This window comes from Grammomys surdaster, unplaced genomic scaffold, assembly GCF_004785775.1.
Source record: "Grammomys surdaster isolate TR1022 unplaced genomic scaffold, NIH_TR_1.0 258, whole genome shotgun sequence".
Taxonomy (NCBI): domain Eukaryota; kingdom Metazoa; phylum Chordata; class Mammalia; order Rodentia; family Muridae; genus Grammomys; species Grammomys surdaster.
In genome coordinates, this window is record NW_021604699.1 from 484,979 (window position 1) to 507,260 (window position 22,282).

At 40.0% G+C, this 22,282-nt stretch overlaps 2 protein-coding genes across 2 annotated transcripts in view; both read left to right on the top strand.

Moving 5' to 3' along the window:
• Positions 1-5,016: 5,016 nt before the first annotated feature.
• On the top strand, positions 5,017-7,101 carry LOC114627761 (EKC/KEOPS complex subunit Lage3-like). Its single transcript, XM_028775663.1, has 4 exons — positions 5,017-5,047; positions 5,936-6,152; positions 6,482-6,610; positions 6,987-7,101. Exons 1-4 carry the CDS (start codon positions 5,017-5,019, stop codon positions 7,099-7,101), a joined length of 492 nt encoding a protein of 163 aa, XP_028631496.1.
• An 11,814-nt stretch (positions 7,102-18,915) lies between these two features.
• Gmds (GDP-mannose 4,6-dehydratase) overlaps positions 18,916-22,282 on the top strand; it is a 525,382-nt gene continuing 522,015 nt past the window's right edge. The window contains exon 1 of the mRNA XM_028775694.1: positions 18,916-19,078. Within this exon, the coding sequence (XP_028631527.1) occupies positions 18,977-19,078 (102 nt within the window). The 5' untranslated portion in view covers positions 18,916-18,976. The remainder of the gene's footprint in view (positions 19,079-22,282) is intronic.

Genomic DNA, 22,282 nt, shown 5'->3' on the forward strand with positions numbered 1-22,282 from the left:
CTTCTTCTTCTTCTTCTTCTTCTCCTCCTCCTCCTCCTTCTTTTTTGAGACAGGGTTTCTCTGTATAGCCCTGACTGTCCTGGAGCTCACTCTGTAGACCAGGCTGGCCTCAAACTCAGAAATCCGCCTGCCTCTGCCTCCCAAGTGCTGGGATTAAAGATGTGCGGCACCACCTCCTGGCTAGATAACATTTTTTAATAAAGCAACTATATATAATCCAGGTGAAAAACAGAAAGCTGCACCTGAAAGCACATAAATCATGCATATAATAACTTAAATTCCTATTATAAAATAGGGAACACTTGTTGTATGATTTCTAAACAAATTCAGTATTTATTCAAGAGTTAAGCCTTATTATATAGGCATTTAGAAATTGTCATTCCTTTAAGATGGACTGATTTTTTTTCTGCAGCCCAGAACACAACCAAAAATCAGGGTGGAAGTCAGATGTATCTGTTTCCACCCATTTCAAATCTCCTTGCTTTCAGCTCATTTGTTTACCTTTGGAGTTATTTTCCCAAATACATGTAAAAGAGAAGTTTTATCTTTGATGCAATGAGACAGACACATCAGGATGATCTGATGACTCTGTAAGTTAAGTCTTTAAGCAGGTTTTCAGAATGAACACTTTCCCCCACTAGTTTCCATGATAGAGTTTTATTTCCTTCAGTTTGACAAATATCAAGACCATGTAACACCTGTTTTTCAACAGAATAGTAGTAAAAAGAACAGCTATATTCATATGCATGACATGAGTGCAAACATATCTTAATATTAGACCTAGTACTTGGGAACTTAAACTAAGTAAATATTTGAAATCTGTATATAAAAACAATTGCCAGCACACTTGCAATATGCTTGTTAGTAAGATAAAGTCCAAAGCTCACATCTTTATATTTCTAAGATGTAAGAAAGAGCTTGTGAAAGGAGAAGATTATCCATCATTCCCTGTTTAAGAGTGAATCACCAAGTCATCTTCACCAAGTCATCTTTACAAATGGTAATTTTAAAAAATAAATTTTTATTTACTTTCTGAGATTGTTATATTTTTGTACAATGTTTCTTTCCTTTTTATTTTATCATTTCCATCCACTATTACCCTCCCAACTTACGTTCTTTTTTATAACGTTAATAAGCCCTAAGTTAGATAATGCTTCCCTTATACACAGAGTGTGAAGCCATCGACTGGGATGTGGGTACCTATTAGTAGCCGCGCCCCCAAGAGAGTGATTCTCCCTTTCTCAGCAACTGATAACTGCCTAGCTCTGTTCCTCTTTCAAGCTGACAGTTTGGTTGGCTTGATCCTGTGCTCTGATTTCAACACAAGCAAATAAACACCTGAACTCATATCAGCATTACAAAGACAAGACAGCTTTAACTGGCTTATCATGCCAGAGAGACCTTTCAGAAATATGTAAGGAACAAATTTGTGAGAACCAATACTTTTGTTTTTTGTTTCCAGCAGCAATAAATAGAATATTTCAGAAAAAAAGTTCTTATAAATGAGAAATAATTAATTATATATAAAAAGAAAGAATAAAAAGAAAAATAATAAAAAATATTAAACAGTCAGGAAACCATTTTACAAATATTAATATAAACATGTTATATTGTCTCGCTAGATTAATTTTATTCTTGCTATAAAAAATTCCAATGTAATGAGTTTAGCAAGATTCTGCTTTCCTTTTTTTCCCTTTTTTGGAGGTTAGGGAAGGGCATGTGGAAGGCAGGAGGAGGGCAGAGGGAGGGCAGGGGGCCACAAGGGATTGAACCTAGCACCTTTAACATATCGGGCAAGCGCAGAACTGAAAATCTACACTTCAGTCTAAATTCTGATATTTTTAGGAAAGGAAAAATGCATACTAGAAAATAAAATTTGAAAATTATTAAAGCTATTAAGAGACACTATGGCAAATAATTAGTTCTTGATGCAGCTTTTATTTTAAACTTGGTATTGAAAAGGGGATTGCTAATTAAGCCAATGGGAAAGTCTCATATAAAATTCATATATAAATTACAATTTAAGATACAACGAAGGTAAAATATTGAATTCATGTAGAAAGAAGGAACTAATCAATACCTGACTTTGAGATCCTTGTCAATTTAAAAAGGTATTATTTTTTCATATAAAAATACAAGCACAAAAAGTGCAGGACAGCTGTTTAATCTTCTTTAGGGAATATGTTTTTAATCAAGTTACTAGAAAGGAAACAAACTGAAATACAACTTAATGGGAAGGAGTATTTGTAACACAGAAAATGACACCTATCATACTTAAAATGCTTTAAATGTTATTTAAATGCTATAGAAAGATCAAGCCATCCAATAGAAGAATAGGTAAAAGGTATAAGGCAATTGAGAGAGAAGGAAGTAAAATTGGAAAGATAGCCATAAGAAGGACACACCCATCTTCACGAGTCATCAGAATCATGCAGATTTAAATGAACCACCACTCTTAACCATCCAGTCCTCAAACAGTCCAGCAGGATCTAACACATCAGTAGGTAACTAGAAGATGTATCTGGAGGTTAAGCTCAGTCCCACTTTCAATTAAAATGCTCTGATACCTGGTTTTCTGAGATACGAGTTATTTAAACTGTTTGCTCTGGGTAGAAATGCAGACAAATCTTACTTAAAGGGAGTTGGCAGAATTTAGCCTGGCATGCCTTAGGATCAGAAACCCAGCATATGGCAAACATACCATAATTATTTGTTAACTTCATGCAAGTTTACTCTGTAAATGACAAGGCATAGTTTTACTGTAAAATAGACTTGGGTTGGGTTCTATCCTTGGCACTGCACTTTATTTGCTAAGTAACCTTTAAACAGTGACTTAACTTTCCTGTATTCAAACTCCCTTATCTAGAAAATGGAGATACTTTTATTTCTTAAGGCTTGAGGAATACTGAAACAATATATGCAGTGTTCTGCCCAATGCACTATAAGTTCTCAATTTAGTCATTTTTATTCTCCCCCATATGATTTTCTTGGCAGTCTGAGAAAAGAATTCATTTCCTCAGAAAGCTACACCCAGTTTTTTTTAAGCTTTTCTTTTGTTATCATCTGAACTCTTTGATATTCAAATTTAGCCTTCCTAGATCTGCTCTTGGGCTCTTCTTTCTTACCTTATCAACAGTCCATTAGAATCTTCTAAATAAAGTTGGTGTCCTTTACTGTATCAATCTTTTGATGAATTTGCCATTTGAGAATTAAACTAAATGACCCAAAAGATATATTCAAGTCTCCAGCTAATGGTACCCACAAAAGTAACTTTATTTGGAAACTGAGTCTTTATAGATATAAATGAAGTTTAGATGAGATCATAATAGATTACCAGAACAGAAAGCTGGTATGAATAATATATATATATAAATATATATATATATTTATATATATATCACCATATGATGTCAAAGGCAAAGAATGGGGCTATATGTTTAACAAGCCAAGAAATGTTACCAGCAGGAATCAAATGATAGTAAAAAACTAGGAGACTTCATTAAAATCTGCAGGTAGATTACTATCCTGTGGCACCTTAATTTTGGATTTCTAGTACATACTTTCCTGTTTTAATTCAGCAAATTTTGTTACAGCATCCAATAAGATTAATTTTCTAACCCACAAAAGGTCATTTGACTTTAATTTTGGATTTGTTAATAATTTGTCAAATAGATCGTATGGTTTGGACCTTATGTGCTCCGCACATGCTTATGTACTTGAACACTTATTCTCCAGTATTAGAAGGAACTCTCTGGCACCTAAGATATGGTCTCCTGAGATGAGTTGTCACAGCTCTGAACTTCACTGTGCCTTTGCTTTCAGGATAGACTGGATTCTTTCAAATTCTGAACCCAAGTGAAGCCCCTCCCATAGCCACCCCATTTAAATTGCTTTATGGGGTATTTGGTCACACCTACCCCTGCCTCCATTTAAGTTGCTTTAAGGGGTATTTGGTCACATTTAAATGTAACTAATACAGACAGAGACAACACTAGGTTTTGGAGACTTATAAATGAATTCATAATTAGATTAAATAGAATATTGATTTTTGCCAACATCAAGCCACATCTACAAAAGGAGAGAATATAGAAACATCTGCCTTTGGAAGGCCATCCCTCAAGTCCTATACTGAGACTCCTATACTGTGAGGAAGCCCAGGAGAGCCATATGGAGAGGCTTCATGAAGAGAGGAATATGTATCCATGGTGAAAACAGGAGAATTTCTTCCTCAACTCTATATGTTGGAAAGGGGCTCACTGTAGTACAGGCCTTCAAAGCATACAATAGGCTACAATAAGACAAAGACTGGGAAAAAAATCTATGGTAGTTAGTTTTGTTAGCAGAGGGACTTTATCATCTGTTTCTTTCTCAACGGTCCCCTGGACCTGGAGCCTCCTGGAACAGCACCTGCATTTTTCTTTTCAAACACAAGAAAACACACTTGCTTTTTTACAAGTCAATTCAAGTGTGCAGAGGAAAGGAGTAGGTATTCTAGATGTTTCTCTTTAGAGTTTAAAATACCATGTGAAAGATTAGAAAGACAGGGCAAGTCAACAGGTTCTTCCTGCTCCGTGGCACTGAATGGCAAAACAAACTTAAAGAGGAATCAAGCCATGTTTCCGTGAAAAAAGTATTTGGATAACTATGATGTTCTTATTTCTCACTCACCCTCTAAACATTAAGAAGACATCATAAGGTTATTGGGGAGCAGAGGGTTTCTTTTGTAATTTCGTGGCCTTGTAGATAAATGAATTTAAGAATGGGTCTAATCTGAAAGATAATTTTATTGGCATTTGGGTGAAAAAAAAACCAACAGGGCTATCCATCTGGAAATCTTCACATGTGCCAAAGGAGGGAGAGGCTAAGAAAAGGAGAAAATATATTTTCTGAGATAAATATCAGGAGAGCAGGTGGGTCCAGCAAAGAAGTCTAATAGCAACTGCTTCTGGGATGGGGCTGGGGTGGAGAGAGAGAAAGAACATGTAACTATTATTTTATTTTTATATTGAAATAATCATGGACCCATCTCCCTTGGCTTTGGCTTCAGGTGAGTGCTACAGTGTTTAATTCACCAAGGTCTGAAGTCTTATATCTGGGAGGCAGTTTTCTTAAGAAAATCATTAGTGACATATAGTTGTCTAAATTATGTCCCACATGGATTAAAATGTAATGTCTAGGGAGTGCAATCCCTTAGATGGTTAAAGAAGACCAACAACTTTAGTCCAGTTGTACTTTCTTGAACTTTCTTTCTTGGGTATATAAGTCTGTGTGGGTAGCCAAAATTAACCACAGATTGTTTTGCTGTTATTGTTGTTGCTTTTTGGTTTTGTTTTAATCGTCAAGGCTAGTGGAGGATCTGGTACTCAGGGCGTCCCTTGGGCCTGAGAGGAACCTCTGGTTCCTTTCGCCTTCCTTTTTCTAGTTGTTCAATCTACTTTAGGATAAGTCAAAAGCCTTATTTCACTCTGGCTTCATTTTGGAAACATGGAGAAAATATTTTCTCTCTACTAATTCTTCTCTTTTCTCTTCTCCCCGAACAACAATACAGATTATTTTGAGATGTCTTACAGTAGTGGGCCTACTTGACCTTGGAGGAAAAGAGGAAAAATATTCTCCCTTTAAATCTCTCTGACCACATTAGTATATTCCCCAAGTATGGTTATTGAACAGCTACAGGGTTGGTTATCCAGTCTAATACACTTAACTACTGTGTAATGTTTAGATAAAACTTGGACAAAAGCTAAACCTTTTTTAGTTCCATTGATTTGGACAGAGGTATGGAAACGCCAATAAATTGAGCAATGGGCAGGCGCAAGTGAAACGGCAGCCTTAGAGGGGCGGAGCTTCCGGAGGAGCTTCCGGAGGATAAGGCGGGTTCTAGGCCACCGCAATGGTGGAGGGGCGGGCTGGTATCACGAGAGTGGGTTGTAAGTAGAGGATGCAGCAGTCATTCAGACAGCACACACGTGTTTAAGCCACAATGCAGATGGCTCCGATGGTCCGACTGGCTGCTGCTGTCCTGGTAATGCAGACATAATGGCAGTTATTCCCAGTGGAGCTCACCCTGTTGCAAGAGCAATAAAAGCCTCCCGAAATTCCAGCAAAAGCACCGTGCCTTTAATCCAAAGGCCTGGATTCCGACATCATAGATTGTATCCTACCGGACATGAACAGCTGGGCCTTCTGCGAGATGCTTGAAGCAGGGAAGCCGGTAGTCTGGAGGAGGGTAAAAAAAGAAAAGAAAGAGCAGGGAGGAGGGAAGCAGAGGGACCCCGCTGATTAGGGTATGTTAACCACGGATGGTCTGGGCATGAGAAGTTCCTTGAGAACAGAGGGACAGAAGGATGGAGGTAAATGAGCAGGAATGGCCCAAGGTTTGTGGAAGCTATAGCCTGGGGGAGCTTAGACCAGATGCAATGATTTTAGAGGGCAAAGGAGGCAAAGTCGATTCAAGATGGTGCCTTTCCTGAGTCTCTACCAGCGCCCTCTTTGTGCCTTTCCCGACCTCTTTGGAGGCAGAAATCGCCTGTGGGTCCCTAACTCCTGATGTCGAACCACACCAAGAACTGGTTGGGAAGGAGCTTAAAGTGAGCGGCAGCATGCTGGAGATGTAAGTGTTGAAAGAGTCTAGCATTCTGGGTAGCTACCTGGGCCATTCATTCTCCACCCAAGGCTGCATTTGCTCAGAGACATCACACACACTTCGGTGACTTTTAAGAAGAGGCATGGTTCACTGGACCAGTCTCTACCTGCAGGATAAGGTACAATGGATGCCTGAGGGGAGATGAAGAAAGGGTAGGAGCCAGGAGAAAGGCAGATGGTCTGATTACTGTGAGTTCCTCACAGGCCAGCCAGGTCTACATATCAAGCCCTACGCCGACCATGGCTACATAGTGAGATTCTCTATCTCTTTCCAAAAAATAAAAGGAAAGAAATAAGGGTAAAAACTACCAGTTTGAATTTAATGTTCTTTTCCTCACTCTTAGACACTGGATCGCGGAAGATTCTCTCCTCCTCCGAATTTCCATCATGAACTTTCTTGATCAGCTCTCCCTAGTGGTGAACACTATACATCTCTTTGGGCCTCCGGTTTCCTGTTAAGCCTGGCTGGGGACCCAGGTCTGACCTTATCTCCGTCTCCTCTTAAGCAGTACAATTTTCCCCAGGGAAAAGATTCCAGAATAGTGGCTGCTACATAAAAGTGGGGGCCTAATTTTTTATCCTGATTTGGTCCTCAGGCACTTAGGGGCCATTAGAGGCCATTTGGTTTGTGCTTCAATGTTTGTTGCTGAAGAAAATAAAGCTATGCTGCTAAAAATAAATAAATAAATAAATAAATAAATAAATAAAACAATGACTTGAGAAAATTTAATATCACAAATATCATCTCCAAGTTTCATCTTTTACATGCCTTGAATAGCTTACTCAAACCTCATAACTTGCATAATATTTGTTTTTAATATCATGAGACATAAAACCAGTAATAAATAAATTTACCATGTGTATAAGTTCCTTTCTTCCTAGGAGAGGGGTGGTGGGGGGATGGCAATAAGCAGTCTACCACCTTCTTCATAAAGTTCCAATGACAAACCAAAGTTTTACTTCACCAAAGTTCATTTTTGGGAACCACTGAGTTTATCGGGCTTACTTAAAGACAGGAGCATGGGTGACTGGAAAAAAGCCACGCTGGAAAAGTCTCCACCCATCATGGATGATGACATCACCACAGCCACACAGGTGAAGCCCCTCTTCCGAGGTGTTCCCAGCCCATATGCTCTAGCTACTCTTCGAGTCCACCAGGCCAATTAGGGCAGAATTCAGAATTCTAGAATTACAGAATTACAAGCAGGGAGGAGTGGACACTTAAGTGAGGGTCCACTGACTCTGCTCAACCTCTCCTTCTATGAAGGAACATCAGTAGCCAAGAATCTCAGAGGTGATGATCTCTGGAAAGCAAGCAGAGTAGAAGCAATGAAGATGGCAGCTGTTTGGCTCAGAGACTCTGCTGTGCTACACCACCTTACTAAAAAAGCTAAACCACCAACCAAAGAGTACACATGGAGAGATCCATGGCTCCTGCTATACATGTAGCAGAAGATGGCCTTATCTGGCATCAATGGGAGAGGAAGCCCTTGGTCCTGTGGAGGCTTGATGCCCCAGCATAGGGGGATGCTAGAGTGGTGAGGTGGGAGTGAGTGGGTGGAGGAGCACCCTCATAGAGGCAGGAGGCGCAGATGAAATGAGGAGATTGTGGAGGGGAAACTGGGAAGGGGGATATTATTTGAAAAGTAAATGAATAAAATGATTAATAAAAAAATAAAAGAAAGACGGTTTCAATTAATTAAGATTATCTGTATATATACCATTAAACTGTGGAGCTTTGTAAATTCCTATGCAACTTGTATAGAAAGCACAATGCCAATTTTATACATTACACAGAGTGATGTTCCATCACTGTGCTTTTGGGTTTTGAATAAGCATAAGTAATAGATAAAAGATAAGAAGCAGTTACATAATAAATTTGTGGTTACAATATCCAGAAGAGTCAGTCAAGGAAGCCCTGTTAAAACTGTAGTGCTGGAGTTAAAAGAACTTAGAAAAGGATGACACAACTTGTTCTTTTTCTCTGTCCATGTAACTTTAACTAGAAATAAAAATAATACCTAGGGTGGCAAAGGGCTTGTTGGGGCAGAAACAGAAGCAGACAAGCATAGAGCAAAAGAGTCTCAAAAAGGGAAAAAAAATACCTTATTTTGGTTAGAGAAAAACAAGCTTGGAGATACTGGGCAGAAAGCATAGGCAATAAGACCTAGCATAGACTGCCCCTCCAGCCTCCTGATCAAGCAGGCTCATTTCTTTTCTCCACTAGCTGTTGTAGCAACCCACTGGCATCAGCTGTCTAGCCCCTGGAAACATTGTTTTGAGCCTATTGGGATCTATAGTTGTCCAAGTTTTCCTTGGGCTGCTGCAAATTCATATGAGCTTTCCAAGTCTAGCTATCTCAATGTATCCCCTCCCTTCAATAGCTGGGCATTATTGATGCAGATCTTAAAAAAAAAAAAAACCTCTTAAGTCCTTTATGGAAATGAAGAAATATATACTGTAAAACAATGTGTCAGAATTTAAAATAAAAGCGATCAAACAGACAAACAAAACCTGCCAGTGAAGTCTGATATAAAAATACATTGCACTTACAGCTTGGCAATATAACCCATGCTAGAGTCTCCTCTGGGTCCCCTATTTTTACCATCCCACTAGGGATCCAGTAAGATGAAAAACTAAAAGAAAGGAGGAAACAAAACAAAACAAACCTCAAAACCTGGGAGAAGAGAACTGGGACATGTGACCAAATGTCTGTGGAAATTCGAAGGATAACAATCCTCTGAATGCTCAGTGGTACTAGGCAGTTTAATGGGGACTGACATTTTAGTTCATGTCTTGTGATACTTTAGCTAAGAAGGTAGTGAATTAACATAATCAACTCTGTGTTGATCACTAATCAAGATGAAGGTTAAGTCACATGCTAGGCTACATCCTAGCATATTCTGTCTCATCCTCATGTTTACATAACTCTGTGTCATTTTCTTTATTATTATTATTTTTAGAAAGGGAGTAATTTAATCTGTAAGATGTATGAGCCCCACGAAAACTTGTGGAAGATGGGAAGATTTATCATGAAATGGAGCTTACCATAAGTTAAAAGTAACTCTGTTGCTTTGTAGCCTTCTTGGCTGATGACCTCAAGGTGGAAATGTCCAAGTTACTATTTTGATTTTCTTTTTTTATGACTCCTAAACTCTTTCTAGAACTCATTAACACGAATGGCTATTCTTGTTCCAGAATTTTTAGTACTACAGGAACCTCATACCCTATAGATTCAACTTTTGGACACTGCTTTCTTGGTGTTCAACAAGGAAGATCTGCAGGAAGGGACCAATCATTGATATGATCACTTTATAGGAAAGTACCAGGAAAAAGGAAAAAAGGAAAACAAAAGGTATCTTTAGAGAGTCCCCAAGAGTAAATCTTATATAGATGTAAAACATTTTACCTTGTCAGTGTAGTTGTGTCATATGGCAGTGAGGTACAGATGATCCAGCAGTTGACTAGAAACCTCTTTGAACAGTAGTAGAGCCTCATTCCCACTAGGCTAAAGTGAACCATCCCAACCTTAGGAGTATAACTCATTTCTTTGTTATATGTTGTTCTTCCCTGTACCATTATTGTGTATTATGGGTCAAAGGAATATCCCTATGGGCCCTTTCTAATAAAGTGTCTGTTGTCTAAAAGGGGTGGACTAAAGAACATGGAGGCTATGAGGCCTGGATAAAGGTTTAGACAAAATGTCATAGGTGTGGATATCCGGAATAACTTAATTAAGATGACAAATCTGGGGAACTATAGTAAACAATAAACACGACGCTATGTAACTCATTATATAGCTGTTATTGCATGATGTTACTGTTATGTGACATCTGTAGAAATGTCCTTGAGAGCTATGCCTGGAATGAATAAAGCATGCTGCATCTGCCAATGGTTCCACAAATCTTAATTTCCCATCACTTCCAATCCTCCTTGCTTGTATTATGGTTCCTTGTCAATAACTCCCTTTAGAAATTGCCTGGTGGGTGGTTCATAACACCCTCACCTAAAGAGAGCAGTAGGTTATTCACTCAGACAAAACCAATGACCTCTTGTGATGTGGAGAAGCTTCCCTTTTTCAACCACAAAAGAAAGTCCTGAAAACAAAAGGTCAGGAGAAATACTGCACACTTGAATATAATGTATACATATAAACTCAGGAAGGCAAGGGCACATGCTTATTTAACACAAAAACAAACAAATCTTCAAACAAAAGAATGATATAAAACATTTAAAAGTCATTAGGATTGAAGCATTCCTTTTTTTTCTTTTTTTTTTCTTTCTTTTTTTGAGACAGGGTTTCCCGGGGTGTCCTGGAACTCACTCTGTAGACCAGGGTGGCCTCGAACTCAAAAATCCCCCTGCCTCTGCCTCCCAAGTGCTGGGATTAAAGGCATGTGCCACCACTGCCCAGCAAGATTGAAATACTCTTTACTGATCATTCCAGGAGCTCTACAGATTCTGTAGTGCATAGGATTCGAGGTGCTTCCCTTTATAATCCTAGCTTCAGATCAGGACTCCTTTTCATACCTTTACTGGGCATCAAAACAAGAAGGAAGAGTAGCCATCATTACCTGATGCAGTAGACCACAAGGGAAAGAGCTTGAGATTTATTGTAGCATCTTGAACATGTTAAACATGTTAGTACAAAACGGCAAGGTCTCTTTGATAGGAGTGGACTCAGAATTTAGAAAGAGACCAATATCTTAACCTTGAGGCAGTTTTGACATATTAGGGATCAGACTAGTAGCCAGGTATTGGCAACTCTCCATGCGAACAGTCTAGGATCTTTATTACCTCATCCAATTTAAAGAACAATGAATTACTTCATCTCTAGTGTTTTATGTTATTGGAGATCCACTTTTATTGGGAAGGGCTGCTTTAATTAATGGCACAAAGGGAGGCGTGGATATGAATACATTCTCAAATGTATTCAAGGAGAATGTTGGAAATAGCAGCCAAAAAAGACTTAACACATCATATGATTTCTCCTCTGGGTTTTCTGCCATGGATGGAAAAATGAGGCTGAGCTTCACCAGAGCAGATTCAAACTGAACAGTGCAGGAATGATCCAAGGTACTGCTCATGTGTCTCTATGTCTAATAAACAGACACTGTCAGAAGAAGAAGAGGGCAGGAGACAAATGAATTTAGGTATACAACATATACCTCTTAGGAGATAGACATACAGAGGCATATGGTGCAGATCTTGTGCTTTCAATACTCATTTGCCTGAAGTTACAGCTCTACTCAATGAAAAGCTATAGGAATGATTCATGAAATAAATAGAGGTCTTCAATTATTTTTGAATACTCCACCCCTTTTTATTAACACCTGAAGGTGTGATGGCATGTGTTAGAAGTCCAAAAAGCTTGGGAAGCTGACACGGGAGGATCACTTGTGTTCAGGAGTTTTAGACAAGGCTGGGTAACATAAAGAGATCCCACTTCAAAATATAAAAATGAATTTAAAACAAACTCGGTATGAGAACACTTACTATAATAGTATGAGTTTACTAGTAGACCGGTATACTCCTAAGTCAAGATGATGAATCTTAGGAAGTTCCTAGAAATCTCAAGTTTCTCTCTCACTGCCTTCAAGTAGAAGAACATATTTTTATTGTCTCATGCCCAGCAAAGGTTGATCTTAGATGACTTTTTATTTCAAAATCTAGTGCTTATATCCTGCCAGAAAACTGTTCAAGCCAGAAAATGAGTATAAAACCTGAAGGGAGTAAGGCAAATGAAAATGATATTTGCTTATCTCCTGTAGGCTTTCTCTTGCTTTAATTCTTCTGTCTCAATGAAGTATTACTCTCACATCACATGACCATTTCATTGATCTTTTAGTCATAGTTAAGACAGTCATGTAGAGGTATTTGAATCCAGCAACATGGCTGCTCAGTCAAGGGATCACATCCAAAGACCTTCTAGGTATATATGATCCAGCTAGAATGCAGACATGCCCTGGATTACAGTATGATCTGGCTGGAATACAGACATGCCCTTAGTACACACCTTTAATCCCTAACAATGAAGATAAGTTTTGTTTTTTAGAAGGAAAGAGCCCTGTGTGAAAGTCATATCTAATTGAGAAACAGGTAAACTAACAAATCTGAGAAAGATTTGAAAGAATGAGTCAGGTATAGGATATGCTCAACTCTCATGGGAACAGTCAAGAAAGAGAAGCTACTTAAGAGCAGTGCAGAGAGGCAGGGGAGTTCAGTGAGTGCAGTTCAGTTGAGTTCAGGCAACACAGTGGAGTTCACTTGAGTTTCGGGCAATTCAGTTGCATTAGTTCTGTTCAGTTCAGTTGAGTATACTGAGTCAGTGCAGATGAGTTGAGTAGGATGAATCAGTTCAGTCAGTGCAGTTTGTGCAGTGCAGTTGAGTTCAGTTGAGCTTGTTTGTGAATTCTGTTCAGTGTGTGCAGTTCATGCAGTACAGGTCAGCAGAGGCTGTTGAAGCCAGAGAATAAGAAGCCAGAAAATTAGAACAAATTGTCAGTGTTAGTTTGAGGTCAAGTAGAGCAATTCAGTGAAAAGCCAAGAAAGGTCAGTTTGAATCAGTCAGCCTGGAAAGGAGTTTGAACCAGAACAGCTGAATTGAACCTGCCAGCCAGAGTTCAGGAAGAACTAGAAAGGGTGAACTTATTCAGCAGTAAGTCTGTGACATGACAATTTCATCTGGTGAATAAAAGTCACTTTGACAAATCAAGTTTAGAGTTTAAACTTTTTGTACTACAATGTCAGTCAGGAGCCAAAGCCTGACATATAGAGTGCTATAGATATAGGTATTTAAAGCAGAAAGAGATTACATTAGTAATGGACTATCCAAAGATTAATTAGATCTTAATTAATTAAATGGATGGCTTATAAATGATAGGAGCTGCATAGCCCTAATAATGTCTGTCTGTACAATGAAGAGGCCAAGAAGCCAGTAGCTATTCAGTCCATGATGCTAAATGCCTCAGCATTAGCTAAAACATGCTTTCCTGGAAGATTCCTGGAAAGGGTATATCCTGGCTGCAGCATCAGAAGACAACAGTATCAGCAACTGCAACAATGGGGTAGACACATTCACCAGCAAGAAGAAAAGGCAGGCAGGCAGCACAGAATTTTCCATAGACTTCTTGTGCTTGAAAGACATCGTCCACCACAGGTCACTGTCTTCTCTGTTAATCCTTCTTGGAAATGACCTCACAAATCTGAGTATCTTATCTGATTCAAATCCTATTAGGTTGGCAAGATTAAACCATGACAGGGATTTAATACAGTAAATTCTGTAGTTACAAAATCCTTGCAAGAAAACAACTTGTCAGTTTTTAAAATAACGAAACATAATTATCATAGCATCTAGTAATTAACCCTGTGTGAAATGATCTTATTTTCATATGATAAGCAATACATGAAGGGTCATAGCAGCTTCATTTATAACAACTCCAAATATGGGCACAGTCCAAAAATTAATTCAGTAGATGAGTAGTTAAGCAAACTATGGTATATCCATACAATATCTCTACAATAAAAACAAATGAACTATTGTTGCATTAACCTTTCTCGAGAAGATGTGAAAAATATCTGTTCATTTCAGACAAAACATAGCAACAGACCAAAATATTATTCCATCTAGGTATGAGTTTATTTAAAGTTACTTACAGGAACATGGGTAAAGGGTTACCTACAGGAACACGGACAACAACTCATAGGCAGCTACATTACTGAAGAAAAGCTACCACCCGACTCTCACAGTAATTAATGGTCTATATATCTTGAGGACGGTTGGAGACTCAGGTGTTTAGTATGCTCCCTCATTAGTCCCTGTGCTTGGACATGAGGGGTTTTCCTCCTCTTCATTAAGGGGATATTAATGGACAGTCTTGTGAGGGTCTGATGATAGAGGACAAAAACTACTAATAAACACACCATCAGGGAACCCTGAGTGAAAAAGCCAGTCCCCAAACACTGTAAGATCCATTTATAATAAATACTTTCCTGATAACAAAATTTCAGAAGTGGTGAACAGGTGAGTAGTTTAAGAGATAGAGATGGGTGGGAGAAAGTGCTGTGGTCATGAAAGGTCAGCAGAAGGCATTGATTGGGGGATGGAACTGTTTAGTATCTCATCTGTAGTGCCCCGGTGCACACATGTAAAACTGGATTCTCATTATCAGAAGGAAACTGGTTCCAGAATAACCCTACATCCCTGTTAGTTCTCTCTGAATGTCAAAATCCACAGATGGTCAACTCTTTTGTATAAAGTAGTGTAGTGTTTGTGTATAACCTATGCATATCCTCCTGTATCCTTTACATCATCTTTAGATGACTTATAATGCCTAATACAACATAAGTGTTGGGCAAGTAGTTGTTACAATGTGTTACTTAGGGGATAATGAAAGGAGAATTGCTCATCTATGTTCTTTACAGACATAAGCACTTCATTAGTCAGCAGTTTCTAGAGGAACAGAATGGATGTATATGATAGAAATAATTTTATTAGATTAGCCTATGTGATAAGGGCTAGGTAGTCTTCCAATTGTCATCTGCATGTTGGATGGGATGAGAACCTGATAACTGTTCAGTCTATGAAGCTGGATTCTTCAGTAATCCCCACCTAAGGCTTTGAGGACACCCGAGAAAATTCCCATGTCCCATCCACACCAGTGTGCTGAACCTGGGTCCTTATGTCTGCAAAAGATGACAGCAGCAGAGGCAGCAAAAACACTCATCAGCAAGAAGGGAAGGTGTCAGGCAAAGCAGCACTGCTTTTTCTGGATGGTGGCTGGAAGGTGCCATACACTTTTGGGGTGAGTCTTCTCTCTTCAACTAACCCTTCATGGAAATACCCTCATAGACCTGCCTAGAAGCAAGTCTTTTAGACTGATTTCCAGATCCAGTTGAGGTGACAAGATTAGTCAGGACTGGCCACTTGGTTTAATAAAGACATTCACTGCCAAGTCTGACAGCCAGAGTTCAATCCCTGGACTTTACATGGTAGAAGAAAAGAACAGACTTCTATAGGTTGTCCTCTGACCTCTACAGGAGCAGCATGCATTCCTGGCACTCTCACCCCATACAACAATAAATGTACATAATTAAAATAAGACTGATCATCACAGCACTGTACTCTTAACTTCAAGGGAAACAATTCAAATTTGGTCGCTTGGATGCAAATTAAATGGGTCTAGAGAACAGACTGTATTGATACACAGGGTCAGCTGGACTGTGAATTATAGGATGTTTGGCAACAGCCTCATTCTTCAATCACTAAATACTGATAGTGCAATTCTAATTTTTACAGTAAAAAAGATGTCAATGTCTTCTAGGTTACAAAGTCTTCCACAGTGGAGAACTACTAAGCTACACAAGCACAGTTCCCCTCTGGCTAATACCATCTCATGTAATCTAATACCAGCCCCTATGCTGACTTCGAACATTCCCCTAAGGCCTTTGGACAAATTACAATGATGCCCATCACCAGCTGCTTTCCACACTTCCAAACTAAACCGACAAGAAAAATAGTTCCCCTTTGTCTCTAAGGAGATGTATTTTGTCCTTCTATTAATTTATATAATATATTGAAGTGTTACAGTTCGCTACCTCAAATTTGAGTCTCTAAAAAAGGCAACTGGGGGCAAGGCTATCATTCAGTTGGTAGAGATAGGCCTCAGAGGAAATCAACACTGGATCTTGAATGTCCACATTCTAGAATGGAAATAAAGGAAATATTGGTGGAATGTTTAAGCTACAAAGTTTGTTTTTCTGTTAGTTTTGTTTTCATTTCTGATAGTTTGCAAATATTTTCTTTGCTATTTTGTGCATTTTCAGGCCCTAAAAATTTTTGGTTTTATTTTTACTTTGTAGTATTAGGGATGAAACCCAAAGTCTCACCCATTAGGCAAGTGTTTTACCACCAAGCCATATTTCAGTAAATCCAGTAAATATTTGATTTTTATGATTTTTTCTATTACATTTCTTTACTAGACAGATGAATTCCTAGTATTCATTGGTATGACAGGAGGTGTCAGACCTACAGGACAAATGGGACATATCTCTCCTAATTATTCAGTATACACTCACCCTTAATATCCTAGGTTTGATCCCCAGGACCACATACACATGGTACAGTTGTCCATGCATATAATCTGAGCTCTCAAGAAGTAGAGGCAGGGGAAAGAAACTAAAGTCATTCTTGGCTATATAATGAATTGCAGGCCAGCTCTGGGCTACATGAGACCCTGTCTAAAAATAAAAACAAACGAAAAAAAAAAATAAGCCAAAGTCACAAAACTAAAAACTTTATAAAATAATTAAAACAAAAAAGTAATTGGTAATAGGATACTTTTTTATTTTTAATTACTTTGTTTACTATTTTTTTCTTTTAAATGTGTGGCCATGTTGGGATCAGAGGAAAATTCACAGGCCTTGGTTCTCTCCTCCTAGTGTATGGATATAGGTATTGGATTCAGGATGGCAAGCTTGGTGGCAAGTACTTTTCCTACCAGGCCATCTTGCTGGCTGGAAACTATGGTCTTTAATACAGAAATTAAGGTAATGTGGGGTCACTAGGGTGGTCCCTAATCAAAGGGAGCCAGTGTCCTTACAATAGGAAATTGGAACACAAGCACATGGAGAGGAAGAGTGTCATGACAAGATGCAAGGTGACATCTAGAAGCAAGGGAGACAGGCCTCAGAGGAAATCAACCCTGGAGCTTGAATAACCTGATTCAAGAATGGTAATAAAGGAAATATAGTTTGGATGTTTAAGCTACACAGTTTGTTTTTAATTTCTGACAGTTTAAAAATATTTTCTTTACTATTTTGTGCATTTTCAGGCCCTAAAAATATTGGTTTTATTTATTTACTTTGTAGTATTGGGGCTCAAACCCACAGTCTCACCCTTTAGGTATGGCTTTACCACCAAGCCATATCTCAGTACATCCAGTACATATTTGATTTTTATTATTTTTCTGCTAGGTTTTTTACTAGACAGATACATTGCTAGTATTTATTAGTATAACAGAAGGTGTTAGGCCTACAGGATAAATGGAACATATCTCTGAAAAATGAACATATTCATTTTTTTCCTGAATTATTTATCCTTACATCACAACATATTTACATAAAACCACATCAATCGTTAAATATTAGATAGATTTTAGGCATTGATTGTGTTCATGAATATATTTTCCCAACTTCTGGGTCTCATTTTCCACATAGAATGCATTAGAGGAAAGGCAAAATATTAAACCAGACAAGCCTATGTATAAAGTTTGGAATGTTTCTGAGGAGTTTGGGCACCCTGGTTTTGGAACTCCAGGTTTGTATCATATCTTGCAGGTTCTATTGGGCCCTGTCCTGGTGGCTTAGTTTGCAACTGGAAAGATGATTTGAGGATGTTTATTGGAGAGATAAGCAGGACAGCGTGTGTATGTGTGTGTGTGTGTATGTTTTCTTCCCCTCACCCTCCTCCCCTGTGTCTGAGTCCTTTGCCAGCCTTTCTCAGTCAGTGAATCTGTCAGTGTGCATCTACTAAATAGAAACAAATTCAACAGACACTGCAACAATCCCACCTCATGAAATTTGTACAGGTTTTACTGACCTGTGCATGCAGGAAGGGGTTGAGACCAGAAACTTCCAGTCCTCAAAGTAAATACTGTTCCTTGAATGGAATTACTGGGAACCTCCAAACTAGTTCCAAACATTAGCAAACTGCTAATGTTCACAGAAGATTCACAGGTTAGGGTAACCTTGGAACTCTAGTACCCTCAAGAAATGTAAAACTGACTGCTCACAAAGACACTGAAACAGGTTTCTCGAAATTTAATAAGGTCGATGACCCCAGCCTTGGATGCCTAGATTTGGATTTCAGAGCTGTTTCCTACCGAGAATGTCAGCTCGTCATTCCTCTTGGCATCGTGGGGCGATATCAGGATTCTTGGAGATTTGAGGCCCAAGCAGGCCAGATCCACTACCCTGACGGCAGACTTACATCCTTCCTCTTCCAGGGGCCCGGCGCCCTCAGGCCCCGCCCCTGGAGGGGCGTGGCTCAGCGCGGAGACCCCGGCGGGGGCGGGGCTGTTCGGGCCGCCGCTGACGCGTCGCTGCTTGGGCGAGTGACGCGGCGCCAGCCAGGCCTCAGCCCCGCTCGCGCCGCCCGCCCCGGCTAAGCTGGCCCGCCCCTCGCTCCACGCCCGGCCTCCCGCGCGCCCTGTCAGACCGTGGCGGCCGCTGCAGCTCCGTGAGGCGACTGGCGCGCGCACCCTCGTCCCTGCCGGCCCGCGGCTCGTTGCACTCCGCCTTCCTCTCGGCCACACGCTCACCCGCCTGAGGCGACATGGCTCAAGCTCCCGCTAACTGCCCGAGCTACCCGGGCTCCGGGGATGGGGAGATGGGCAAGCTCAGGAAGGTGGCTCTCATCACTGGCATCACCGGCCAGGTGAGTGTGGGGCGGGGACGAGCGGCCTGTAGCCCGGGGGCGCGTGGGCCGCCTCCCCGCGCAGGTCCGCCGTGCCACGGGGAACTGCGCTCCAGGAGTCCCGGAAGGCGTGAGCGGTTGCGGAATGGGACAGTTTCAGCCCCAACAGCGTGGCTCCCTGACCGTTCTGGGGGTGTGAGCTGGTGCTACTCACCGGTCCTCTCTGTTCCACCTGTCCCCTGGGTGACTGTGGCGTTTCTTTCCCAGAACCCAAGTGAGCTCTTGGAGGGAATTTCATACTTTGCAGATCCTGGTGCAGGGAAGAAAAGGGGCGAGGAATATGTCAGTATGTGGAGTCCCAAAGTGAGACCGGCTTTTCTAATTCCAAAGGCACGAACTCCTTGGGTGAGGTAATTAGGCTGTGCCGTCTTGAATGTTGGGACCCCATGTCCTTTATGCTGGGCATGACTGATTTATGACAGTCATCTCATAGAGGTATTGGCAACAGATAGGGCTAACCACTGCCTTGTTGAGTTGTGTAGAGTGAGATTCAGGGCTGTTGAAGTAATGTCCTTTTTGCTTGCTGTAGGACATCTGTTTTGTGTGCATCCCAGGACCTCTAATGGTGGTCAAAGTAATGCAAAGCAAAGATAGTAAAGAAGACAATAAAGCTGAGACGGCCCACACCAGCATACTTACCATATCATAGTCACTTGGCTAATACTGGCTCATTAGTTTCCACAACACAGTATATATTTCCAGTTTAAGATGTGGAAATTGAGGCTTAGGAGTTTGAAGCCCAACAGGTAGGAAGTGTCCTGTTGGGACTGGAAGTGGTCTTCAAGTTTTCTCGTTTTACAAAAGAGCAGATACACAGTCCCCAGACATTAGACTATTTCAATTACTAGATACTGATCATTCTTTCAGTTACCATTGCATCTTGTTTAATGTACTTCAAATAAATAAACGTTTACAAACTAGTGAGATAGAAGGGTAGGAAAAGGATCCAAGGTTGAGGATGAAAACATCAAGTCAGGAACTCCTCACAGGTGCTCTACCATTGAACTGTGCCCTCCCCGCTCCTCACTTTCATCTCTCTCATCAAATACTAGAAATCTCTTGCAGGTAATTCTTTTTTTCCCCAAGTTTTCAGACTGATTCTTAAGCCCAGATATTAACTACATTCACATAATCTCTAAAGTAAACTTTTATTTTGTATTATCAAGAAATTTAGTTAAGATGTTGTGTACCATATTAGTATGGCTTATATCAATTTAAGTGACCAGCATTTTGTATCAGTGCAGCTTAGAAGTGGAATCTTTTTTTTTTTTTTTTTTTTTTGGTTTTTCAAGACAAGGTTTCTCTGTGTAGCCCTGGCAGTCCTGGAACTCACTCTGTAGACCAGGCTGGCCTCGAACTCAGAAATCCACCTGCCTCTGCCTCTGTGGAATCTTATTAAATAGTTGAAAACTGTTGTTTGGTAGATACTTCATGGAAAGGAAAGTTTGGAAACACCCACCACCCCTACTCCCAGCAAGCATTCTGCTGAAGTACTATACTCAACATACCACTTCCTGACCAGGAGTTTTTAGTTTCTCACTTCATTTCAAACTCCAAACACCTGCTGTGCTCTCAGGTTTGCAAGTTACATACCTTTGAGCTCTGCCCTACCACCCATCACCTCCCTGACACTCTGTATTTTTTCCTTGATTGCTTGAGTTGCCTAAGCTTCCTGGTGTACCTGCAACACAGTACCACATTCTGTAGCTGCCACAGCTATTTGCTGATGAGTCGAACACTCTGCTTTTCCTTTGGCTTCTTTTCTAGGATAGTGACTCCCAACCTGAGTTTCAAGGACCCTTGAAGGACCATGACATTAATCCAAAGATCCATGCCTTATTGTACTTTTTCTTAATAATATTGGCTGGGAACTTAGTAAGCTACTCACTCTTGTAGTCATTCTATATATTCTCACCTAAGGGACAGGAGTAACTTGTATTTGGCTGGTTGGCTGGTACTGAGTGGCCTGGAAGACTTGGAAGTAGTGTTTTTATGCTCCCTTCCCATTTGCTTCCTCTGGAGGCTTTTATACCTAATCATGTAAGACTGTGTTCTTTTGGTCATATACCTAATGAATGTCAGAGGGGAAATCTTCAAGAGACACTCCATTGCTCTAAGCCACCTTGTTATATTATCTTTACAAAGTCACATATGTTTACATTGAGGTAGGTAGTTGACTCAAGTGGCACTGCCCTTCTGCTTAGGGTTTCATGTGAAGGTCTTACATAGGTCCCCAATTTTACTTGAGAGTAGTGTAGACAGGCAAAGTATCTTGTTGGCTGTGTATTTATAGTCTCACTTTCCAGCTTCCCATTCTGGCTCTTCCCTCCTGTCTATTCTTGACTCAGTAATAGTTGTGTCTCCTCTCCAAAGTGTGTACTTTTTGTATGGCCTTCAAAGAAATCCTGGCTCTGGCATTGCATTGCTGTGCAGGCCCTCTGCCAGCCATTCCCAAAGCTTGTCTCTATTGTCTGATGATGTTTGCTGTCCTTTTATAGTGCTCATGGCAATGATCTTGCTGTTCTTTGAGTACTATTGCCTTGCCTTGTACCTCTTTGGGGTCATTATTTGAAGGTGAACGGATAAATCCTGTTTTTATTTTTATTTTTATTTACTTCTTTTTCTTTTTTAAATATTGACTAGATGCCCCAGTATTCTCATGCTAATCCTGCCAAACAGAGCCAGATTCTTTCTTGGTATATGCTTTTTTTACTTCTTTTTTCTATGTAGGTAATTTATATATTTGTGCTTGTAAACAGCTTTAAGATAGAATTCTCATTTTCATCCTAGTTCCTCCCACTCGACTTTATGTAGTGGGCCTTGAAAAATGTTGACTGACTTTTCCCATGAGCAGAATGCATTTTTAATGTGCATTTGTAGTGTGCAGGCCTTTTGAGGCTGCTACTGGTACAAAGTTATATAATATATATTCAGTACCTACTAAGATCTTTGAGGAGCTGAAGACAATGCGTATGAAAAGACAGCACTCATAGACTAGTATTACACAAGACTTTAAGGGAAATTACAGTATGTGTTTTTGTCAACTTGCCTTAAGCTTGAATTCTTTGGGAAGAGAATCCTTAGCTGAGGAAAATGCCTCCATCGGATTGCTAGTAGGCACGTCTGTAAGGCATTTTCTTGACTAATAAATAATGTGGGCAGGCC

Excerpts from the sequence above, each read along its gene's own strand:
- LOC114627761 (XM_028775663.1), top strand. The coding sequence starts at position 5,017 with ATGGACCCATCTCCCTTGGCTTTGGCTTCAG. Across the intron at positions 5,048-5,935 it reads TCCCTTGGCTTTGGCTTCAG|AGGATGCAGCAGTCATTCAG; the intron begins GTGAGTGCTACA and ends GGTTGTAAGTAG. Across the intron at positions 6,611-6,986 it reads AGCGGCAGCATGCTGGAGAT|ACACTGGATCGCGGAAGATT; the intron begins GTAAGTGTTGAA and ends CCTCACTCTTAG.